The sequence below is a fragment of the Brienomyrus brachyistius genome, chromosome 3 (genome assembly GCF_023856365.1).
Source record: "Brienomyrus brachyistius isolate T26 chromosome 3, BBRACH_0.4, whole genome shotgun sequence".
In the NCBI taxonomy this organism is placed as follows: domain Eukaryota; kingdom Metazoa; phylum Chordata; class Actinopteri; order Osteoglossiformes; family Mormyridae; genus Brienomyrus; species Brienomyrus brachyistius.
Window position 1 is genome coordinate 19577604 of NC_064535.1, and position 10428 is coordinate 19588031.

Below are 10428 nucleotides of genomic sequence, written 5' to 3' on the forward strand. Positions count from 1 at the left end.
TACGTCTTATACGCAGCCAAAAAGTGCGACACCTGAGGGTCAGTTAGCCAGCACAGCATTTTTACCAGTCCGAACACCGAAAGTAAGCTCCCAGTATAGCTTCCCAGTGCCGGCGGTCCCACTAAGGTAGGGAAGTACATTTATTTACACTTTTTCAACTTGGAGAATTACCTGGATTTGAATTTGAATTGCTGTGTGCATGGTAACTATGTACTGTAGAAAAGCAATAGCTAGCAATAGCTAGCTGCATTCTGGATCAGTTGCAGAGGACAAATGGCGCTCAAGCAGACCAGCTAGGAGTTACAATGATCTAGTCTTGAGATTTCAGGTTGTTGACAGCTCCTTATGTTGTTGAGCTGTCTTGGCTGACATGCCTGTTCAACATTGCGCGGATGCTGGGGGCAGCGTCTTTGCACTGGAAGACTGGGGGGGGGGGTGCTCCCAATTTTTAAGAAAGGGGACTGGAGGATGTGTCCTAACTTCAGGGGCAGATCACACTCTTCAGCCTCCCTGGTAAGGTGCTGGAGAGGAAGGTCCATCTGTTCGTCGAACCTCAGACCCAGGAGGATTGATGTGGATTCCATCCTGGTCCACGTATTTGTGGAAAGTTACATTTTTGTGGCTCATGGTACATAAAATCATACCCAAAAAGTGACCTGTACACATGAAAATGGTTTTGCACAATTGCGGCTCATGTCATGTCTATTTGTGGATCTCGTTATATTTGTGACTTCCCTACTATTTATTTGTACCGAGGCTGATCTATGGGGGAATCACAAATGCATCACTATCCACAAGTATATATTTTTATTTGTGTTCCCGCAAAAAATATGGAGTGATTTGTACGCCTGAAATGGGTTTTGCACATTTGTGGATCACTTCTCATCTAGTTGTGGATCACGTGACATTTGTGAATCCGGTCCTAATTATTTATGCGGATTTGTGTCGAATTCGTACCGGGATGATCTGTAAAAGAGAGAAAAAACTTCACAAATATGAGATGCAGTTATTAGCTACACCAATAGGTGGCGACATACTGGAAGAAGGCTAAAATGAGAGTCATGTTGTGGGCAAAATTACGGTGGCTTTAAAAGCCCAGAGCATGTCAACATTAACACGCGCAAGGGGTTTTCAAACATTCAGAGAAGGCAAGGAACCCAAATTCAATATATTTTGTAGCGTATTCCACTCAAGTGGTGTGTAAACTAAAGGTGGATTTCCCCAGTTCTGTGCGTGTGGTGGAAGGCTGAAGGAGAAGTTTAACTGATGAACGGGTACCATATGCATTGGTGCGGAATGTAAGCAAACTACACATGCACTAAGGTAATTTGCCCATTAAAGCTTTTGCAATAAAAACCAGGAAATGCATTTTACTTCTAAGATGTAATGACATCCACTCCACCACCTCATATAGCTTAGAGCGATGTGTTCGTGCTGTTGCACCAGATACAAACCTCAAAGCGGCATGAGATATAACACCATGTTTCTTCAAATAAGATGAAGTTGCATGCATGTGTGTTACATCACCATAATCTAATACCGATAGGAAGGTGCTATCTACTAGTCTTTCTAGCAATAAAGGGAAAATGTTTTGGAAATAGAAGCCCAGTTTTAAGTGAAATTTTTTATATTTTTTTAACAAACTCTGTATGGACTCCAAAAAATAACTTGTTCTCAAGCCAGATAATGAGATATTTGTAAGAAGATGGCACTTATCTAGAGAGGGTAACACAGAATAATCAAAGGGAGAACATCCATCCATTTTCCAACCTGCTTATCCTACTGGGTCACAGGGGGGTCTGCAGCCTATGCCGGAAGCAATGGGCATGAGGCAGGGAACAACACAGGATGGAGGGGCCAGCCCGTCGCAGGGCACACTCACACATGCACACCTATGGGCAATTTAGCAACTCCAACTGGCAAACCAGAGTACCTGGAGGAAACCCCACAACGACATGCGGAGAGCATGCAAACTCCACACACATGTGAACCAGGCGGAGACTTGAACCCGGGTCCCAGAGGTGTGAGGCAACAGTGCTAACCACTGCACCACTATGCCACCCCCCATAAAAGTCATGGACAGAATCAGTGACAAAGGGCAGCCCTGACGGAGTCTGACTTACTGCTGGCAATGTAAACCAAGCTCTCACTTCATTTGTACAGGGACCTCCACAGGACCCTCCGAGGAACACGATTGTATGCATTTTCCTAGTCCACAAAACACGTGTAGACTGGTTGGTCAAATTCCCATGAGCCCTCCAGTATACTTGTGAGGATGAAGAGCTGGTCCAGTGTTCCGTGACCAGGATGGAATCCCCATCACTCCTCCTGGATCTGAGGCTCGACCCTCCTCTCCAGCACCTTACCAGGGAGGTTGAAGAGTGTGACCCCCCCTGAAGTTAGGACACATCCTCCAGTCCACTTTCTTAAAAATTGGGAGCACCCCCCAGTCTGCCAGTGCAAAGACCCTGCCCCCAGCATCCACGCAATGTTGGAACAGGCATGTCAGTCAAGACAGCTCAACAACATAAGGAGCTTTCAACAACCTGAAATCTCAAGACTAGACCATTGTAACTCCTAGCTGGTCCACCTGAACGCCATTCGTCGTCAGCAACTGATCCAGAATGCAGCTGCCCGGCTCATTTTCAACCTTCCCAAGTTGTCCCACACAACTGATACCGGCCTACAAATCCAAAAATGGTCCGGCACCCTTCTGCCTAAAAGAACCTCTCATCCCGCACTGATTTTATGCAACGCACATATTTATGTAACACACACACACACACACACACTTGTGGATCGTTAAATATTTGTGGTTCACGGCACATATTCATAGATTGTCTTCTGTGTGTTACCAATAAAGTCTTAAAGTAAATACCAGTATCTCAAAAACCAGCGCAATAAATATATATTATTTTATCTTATTCATCTAAAGCATGGGTGCCTAAACTTTTTTTTAACTCAAGATCTACTTTAAGTGGCCAGTTCAAATAGGGAGCCATAGCTATTACTCTCTTAATGGACTGCATTTATATATAGCGCTTTTCTACTCCTACGAGTACTCAAAGCGCTTTACATTTCATGCCTCACATTCACCCATCCACACACTCATTCACACACCGGTGGCGGAGGCTGCCATGCAAGGTGCCAACCTGCTCACCGGGAGCAATTTAGGGTTCAGTGTCTTGCTCAAGGACACTTTGATGGGGTCAGGAGGAACCAGGGCTCAAACCTGCAACCCTGCAGTTGCCAAACGAGAGCACTACCTCCTGTGCCACCATCTTCCCCATCTTACTCTAGCTATTGCCTTTCTACAGTACATAGTTAACGTGCACAAAGCAATTGAAATTCAAATCCAGGTCATTCTCTGAATTGATAAAGTGTAAATAAAATGTACTTCTCTACCTTAGTGGGACCGCTGGCACTGGGAAGCTATCGTCGCAGCCTTACTTTCGGTGTTCGGATTGGTAAAAATGGCGTGCTGCTAACTGACTTTTCAGTTCTCGCACTTTTCGGCTGCGTATGGTTGTTTTAGCGGGGAACTCCGTCTCCAAATTGCCCTTCTTCGGTTAAGCCACGCTAGCGTTGCATACAAGACATATGGACTTTGAATCAGAGTAAACAAAAAAATAATCCTCTTCCCACTCTGAATGAAAATTCATCTTTGTTTGACTCCAGACATGTTCATGTGCTAAATGTTTATAGTAGTCGATTAGTTGCACACTGAACAACGGGCACGCATGCAAATGCGTGTGCACGGACGCTTGCGATGCTATTCGCGACCGATTGAGAATTACTCCGAGATCAACTGGTTGATCGTGATTGACCGCTTGGGCACCCGTGATCCAAAGTATTTATATCTGCAGTGCCACCAGAAAGTATTCCCTCCCTTTGCTATGACACTCAAAATTGAGCTCAGGTGCGTCCAATTTCCACCGATCATCCGAGACGCTTCAACTACTTGAACACCTGTGGTAAATTCAGTTGATTGGAAGGGCACAAACCATGTTCACGCTTGTCTATATAAAAAGGTGTCAGACTGGACAGCGCATATCAGAGCAGAAACCAAGCAATGAAGTCCAGGGAATTGTCTGTAGACCTCTGCGACTGGATCGTGGCAAAGCACAAATCTGTGGAAGGATACAGAATCCTGTGGCAGCATTAAAGGTCCCGAAAAGCACCGTGGTCTCCACTGTTCAGAAATGGAAGAAGTTTGGAACCACCAGGACACTCCCTACATCTGGCCGCCCGACCGAACTGAGTAACTCGGGGGAAGATCCTTGGTCAGAGATGACCAAAGAACCCAACGGTCATTAAGGCGGAGCTCCAGTGTTGGTCCCTTACCACTATTCACTTCCAGCGTGAAAATAGCTATGGTTGACCTGGGTGGTTCTCTCACCCTCCACCAAATCAGGACGTTATGGTAGAGTGGCCAGATAGAAGCCACTGGCAAAATCCAAATGGGCTGCCGTAAGAGCACACTGAGAATTCAGATTGTAATCAGCAAAATTGTCTGGTCTGATGAAACCAAAATAATGTTGGGAGAAACAGGCACTGCTCATCACCTGGCTAACACCATCCCTACTGTGAAGCATGGCGGCAGCATCATGCTGTGGGGATGTTCCTCTGTGGCAGGAACTGGGTGACTAGTCTGCACAGAGGGTGAGATGACAGCCAGAGATTCTGCGAGAGAACATGCTCCAAATCTCAGACTAAGCCAACGATTCATCTCCCAACACGGCAATGACCCGAAGCACACAGCCAAGATGTCACAGGAGTGGCTTCAGAAGCAGTCTGAATGTCCTTTAACGGCCCAGCCAGAGCCTGGACTTCCAGCCAAATCGAACGTCTCTGGAGAGACCTATAGGTGCTGCCCATCCAACCCGACTAGGAGAAGATCCCCACAAAACAAGGGTGCCATATTTGTAGAGGCATACCCGAGATGACGAGGCTGTGATTGCAGCCAGAAAAGATGCTTCAACAACATATTGAGACATAGGTGTGAATACTTCCGAAACATGGTAAATGGACTGCATTTATATAGTGCTTTTCTACTCCTACGAGCACTCAAAGCGCTTTACATTTCATGCCTCACATTCACCCATTCATACACCGGTGGTGGAGGCTGCCATGCAAGGCGCCAACCTGCACACCAGCAATTTGGGGTTCAGTGTCTTGCTCAAGGACACTTCGATGGGGTCAGGAGGAGCCAAGGCTCTAACCTGCAACCCTTCAGTTGCCGAACGATAGCACTACCTCCTGCTCCACCATTGGCCCAAAAACACTGGATCAACAAGTTTTGGGCAATAAAAAGAACAAGTTGCTTTTGTCTCATCATTATGGGTACCGTGGGTAGGTCTGAGGAACAACCAGCCACTCAAATCTGTTTCAGAACGAAACGCAACAAATATGGAAAAGGTGAAGGTGTGTGAATACTTCCTGGTGGCACTGTACATCCTGCCTCCTATGGCTGCATATGCTTACAAGAATTTAGTTGTATGACTTCTGTAACATTCCTTTTTCTCCCATCATTGGGAGACAGGAGCAGCACTGGTTTGTTGAGCATTCAGTGTACAACATTAGCTTCCCTATTCTATTCAGCGAAGTATAGATTCAAAAGAATATACGCAAGTCTACACTAGACACTTGCAGTTAGGCACCTGCTTTAAATTGAGGGTGCTGGAAAAGTGTAGAGACACTCATGGTAGCAGTGTGCTAAACTCGTGCATGTCAATCCCTCAAAATCATTTACCAGTTCATACAATATTAACAGCATTAGTATCACCACCTTGGAGAATGTAACAGCTGATTTCCCCCCACCCAGTTTCACGCATATAAAAGAGCCCAGGGAAGGTAAATGCTAGTGAAAAACACCCAGACACCATATACACATTCATGTGTGTTTTATTATGACATTACCTCCATCATAGTTTAAATGGCGGCACCTTCATTAGCTACCCCTGTTAAGAGAAAAATCACTTGCAGCCAGAGGTGTAGGCAACAGTTGTTGTCTCATCTGGAAGAGAGCAAAAGCCACATGAAGCAAGCATCTCCACAATGAGTGTGATACCGATTACAGCAATGAAATGCTCTTACTGGGCTGGTAGTAGTCATATACCCTGATAGTCGCTTGCTTAAGGTTTCCGATCCACAGCTGCTGTATGAGTTTTAGGCTGTAGGACAGAGGAGTCTTCCTGGGTACCTGTATAGAAGTCGAGATCCCAGATACTGTGGTCAGTTCCCTTTTCCACAAAAGGGTTCGGTAAACTGGTTACACGTCCATCAAGACTTGCATTGTGTTTGTACAAAGTGCTATATACACATACAACGCTTTTCAAAAGCACATCAAGCCACCCCCAGCTATGTGAAAGGGACAAAAGGCATGAAAGACAACTGCATTTCCTCAGTTCCTGTCCTTCTCATTTGAAACCCATGACAGCATGAGGAAACCAGATGCAAGTTGAGAAATTGAGTGCCAAGTTCAGGGAGTCAGTGAAAGGAAGTACAAGCAACTACAATTAATGTGTAAATAGTGGGATGTAAAGGGAGGATATAGAACATTAAGGATTGCCTTCTCATGTATCCCAGAAGATTCAATAAGGCATAAAAAATGCTTGTCCTATTGTCTACCTATTTATATTACTTGAAAGCACAAGCTTAGAGACAAACTCCAGGCACAAAGCAACAGAAAACCCCGATTTAAGGTTCATCTCAGGTCTGCTTTTTAAAAATATGAACATTGATGCCCTGATTCTCTGCTGCACTGCAAACAGGCAGTGCTGATCTGCTGAGCCAAAATGGTTGCATCTCAGGAATACAGTGCTTTCTACAGCTTAGAACCTTCCAGCCACTAAGCAGAGTGAACTCACCTCTCTCAGATACAGAAGAACAGAATCGTCATTACTGTCAACCCGTTCAACCATCTCAGCTGCTCTTAGCTATGGGTGAAAACATTGGGTGGTTTCATTTCTATATAGTATGGGTTTCATGTTCTCATACAGACTACAGTATAAATCTCAGTAGTTCACATGGCCGTTCAAGGGACTAACCTCATTCAAGGACGTCTGATCCGGCACAAACCCAGAAAGAAGTTCTATTTCAATCAACACCATGTTTGTGGTCTCCCGCATCCCAGTATACCTGGAATGCAGGTTTAGTACATCAGTCCCAGGGTCACTTATTCCACACCAAGTAACTTGACAAAGACGCATACTCACTGGACCTGAAGGTTCAGCGTCAATGTTGCTATAGGGCTACATTTGCTCTCCACAGTAGGGGTGATGCTGAAGGCAGACCTGACCGCTGTAACTGGGACATTGTAATGTAGAGTCACCTGTAAGGAAGGAGAGAAACCTTGATCCAAAGCCACCATCCCACATCACGGTCACACTGCTGTAGTATTCTACAGCCTGCTCCTTTGGCATTTAACAATGTAGTCCTGAGCTTGGTTCAATGGTAGCCTTACCTGCACAGACACGCATTGAGTGCCCTGTGCCACAATGCTGTAGGGTCCAGTGACATCCTGCAATGACCTTTCCTGGTATAGCAGCTTGTTGCTTGGATTCACATTGAAGATCAGTTGCTGTGCATTTGGTGACTGCACAGTCACTGTGCTGGCACCTCCTGGATTTTGCACCAGGGTTGAGTAGAGGGACAGCGCTTGTAGAGCTACCACCGTGTCCTGCAAAAGCACCATTTAAGTGGACCGGGCCAGCCACCAATGCAGAAGAGGCTGCTGCTGACAGTATCGACACAATACCTGCGTCGATAAAAAGCCACCATTAACATTCTGCCGCCTTGCCAGCCAGCGGACGATCCTTGTGGCGTAGCCCAAGTCCGCAGCAGTCAGGGGCAAGGCATGGAGCACAGCCAGCAGCACATACGAGGTCATCTCCACCGACAAGGGATCAGAAGTCACAGAGGATGACTGAGACCAGTACAGGGAGGTGCCTAAGACAGACAAGGGGTACTAAGACCAGTGCCTCTCGTGGGCAGAAACGCACTGTGTGATACCTTACCATCAGCCATTGCCAAGCTGTTGAGACGTGCCATCAGCTGAGCCCGTTTATCATACTTTCCAGCCAGGCTAAAGGTATAAGCCATCAGGGCTGCTGTATAGGTGCTTCTCAGGTAGGTAGTGTCAGACGTCAGACAAGCCAAGCCGAGGTTCAAAGCCGGATTCTGTGAAGGGGTGAGATTAGAACCGCAACATTCCTTTAGAGATTAGCCTGCATGTGATTTTGGTCATCTTAATGCCAGTAATGCTGCAGAAGATGTCCTCTTTGGGTGGCATGGAAAAGCAGTACAACACTTACTGATATGTTGCTTTCCAGGAACGCTGCAATAATGTAGGCAGTGAGCGTGACATCATCCACCACGCCACCCTGCATGGCTGTGTGAATGAGCTTCCCTACGGTTTTAAAGCAGCCGTCATTCTTCTGTGTTGTTAGCAACCATGTCACCGAGTCCTCATTGTTCTTGGGGTCAATGTAGATGAATTCTTGTGCCTCAGCAAAAGACCGTACAACAAACGCAGTCAACCTGGGGGCAGGGCAACGAGGAAGAGTCAGTGGGATCTAGAGCCGCCTCACGGATCCAAACGAAACACTTGCTCTGCCTCAAGCAGGTCTGAGCTCACCAGTTACTTCCACTTCCCCCAGGAAAGGTGCTGTAATAGCCACTGCTGTCCTTGTAGTTCAGTTGCCTCTGGTAACCTGAAAGTTTGAGAAAGGGAAGCTAAGCTTCTATAGATGGGGAGAAGACTCACTGGGTGACTCCACATTGGCACTGGGCAGCAGGGTCCTACCGCTTCTCAGGAAGTCTGTCGCTTTATTCAGAATAGCTGGGGTGAGTTGCTTCGTGGACTCCAGGTACTGCAGAATGTATATGTCAGGAGCTAGGATAGCCATGTTCTGCTCGCCACAACCATACGGCATGGACAGCAGATCGCCCATGTTCTGGAGAGCCCGGCCCAGCACATCACCTGCAAGATGTTTAGACTGCTGACGGGATTCGAGTACCTCGTGACCCGTACAGCAATGGCTGGAGCAGGCATAAGGATCAGCCAGTCTGGACAGCATGTTCAGTTAAGGTCTGGTCGTACCAGGCAAATATTTAGTGACACTACTAGGGGGCTACTTCACAATTCAAGGCTACATGGCAATCCTTACCAAGGACTGACACAGAAGCACGAGCAGATCCTGCCACCACATTTGCAGGAGGGCGCAACGCAACTTCCTGTTTGACAGCTGTTCCTGAGGGGAAAAAAAAAAAAAATTATTATATATATATATATATATATATATAGCTGCCCTACTTAAGGGTACATGACTTTCTGTGCACCATTCCACAAGCCACCCATGCTGACCTGACAGGTTACTGCACAATTGACACGAGTGGAAACACAAGGCTTCCTTCAGGCTTAGTTGCCTGTGCGCTGGACGACATGAGCCTCAACTTACCATTAGGACACAACAACCAGCTGTAGGTATCAGTTCTCTCTTGTCCCTCTGCCTGTAGGCAATGACAGTGAAAGGTTTTGCTAGTCTGAGACTTGCATGAGGCAGTAGAAACCACAGCCGAGTACCAATACTGGGGGAAGGCTCATTTACAGATCATGAGCATTTGTTTTGAGGACGGTGTTAAATGCTGCGCTTGTTAGAGGGGCCCTTTTTTGCAAGCATTATACATAGCGAAGTCTACAGGGGTAGGAAAAGATTCTAGTGTACATACCACAAAAGGAATGTTGTGTGATGATTTCCGCTATTTCATCCCTGTTGTGATGCTGCTCCATTAGTGGACAATGCGACCTTGATGGCAATTTCATCATGACCTACAAATGTATGGTGCTTGACATCCCCTCCCCTTTTCTTAAAATTACACCATGAGATTCATAAGGGACATCCGATCAGAATGAGTAGATCGCAAACATGAATAGCACATTCAAAATGACTCATGGGTAGGGGTCTGATGATACTCAGCCCACTAGATGAAATTACAATGACAATTTCAAAGGGGAAACCCATTACTGGAAAGCTCCCTTTGGTTTGATTAAAATGACAAAAAAAAAAGCTAAATAAAAAGCAGATGGTGAAACGTTTAATAAACCACCATCATGTGCAGTAAACAGAAGTATCTAGCACCATAAAATATGACACATGCAAATGAGAGAGAAGCCCAATTGATCATAGAATATAAGCAAACGTTTTTCCTTCACCGGTGAAGTGGATTTAAGTAAAGAGCTACGACAGTGCTGCAAATGGCTTCGCATGGTAGTAAATGCCATTCACAGCAGCTAATGTGCTTTCCTACACTTCACAGGTGGTTCGTGTTGTCAGTCACCCTTTATTTTCTGCTGGGTACCCAAAATGCTGCCACACAAAAAGATGTCCGGGGCATCTGTTAGTCAGACACCGACATGCTTGCGGC

At 46.1% G+C, this 10428-nt stretch overlaps 1 protein-coding gene across 14 annotated transcripts in view; it reads right to left on the reverse strand.

The window, feature by feature from the left end:
* LOC125739396 (alpha-2-macroglobulin-like protein 1) overlaps positions 1-10428 on the reverse strand; it is a 96491-nt gene that overhangs the window by 29689 nt on the left and 56374 nt on the right. For 3 of the 14 annotated variants that reach the window (XM_049009476.1, XM_049009477.1, XM_049009464.1), the window contains exons 22-34: positions 9462-9513; positions 9171-9254; positions 8807-8983; positions 8639-8714; positions 8316-8541; positions 8019-8181; positions 7760-7950; positions 7466-7681; positions 7218-7333; positions 7050-7140; positions 6870-6938; positions 6097-6202; positions 5889-6016 (exon numbers count right to left, since the gene is read on the reverse strand). In XM_049009476.1, coding sequence (XP_048865433.1) covers positions 5976-6016; positions 6097-6202; positions 6870-6938; positions 7050-7140; positions 7218-7333; positions 7466-7681; positions 7760-7950; positions 8019-8181; positions 8316-8541; positions 8639-8714; positions 8807-8983; positions 9171-9254; positions 9462-9513 — 1608 coding nt within the window. In that variant the 3' untranslated portion in view covers positions 5889-5975. Of the gene's footprint in view, positions 1-5888; positions 6017-6096; positions 6203-6869; positions 6939-7049; positions 7141-7217; positions 7334-7465; positions 7682-7759; positions 7951-8018; positions 8182-8315; positions 8542-8638; positions 8715-8806; positions 8984-9170; positions 9255-9461; positions 9514-10428 lie in introns of those variants that run through there. The other 11 variants (XM_049009465.1, XM_049009468.1, XM_049009470.1 and 8 more) reach the window with 11 other exon arrangements.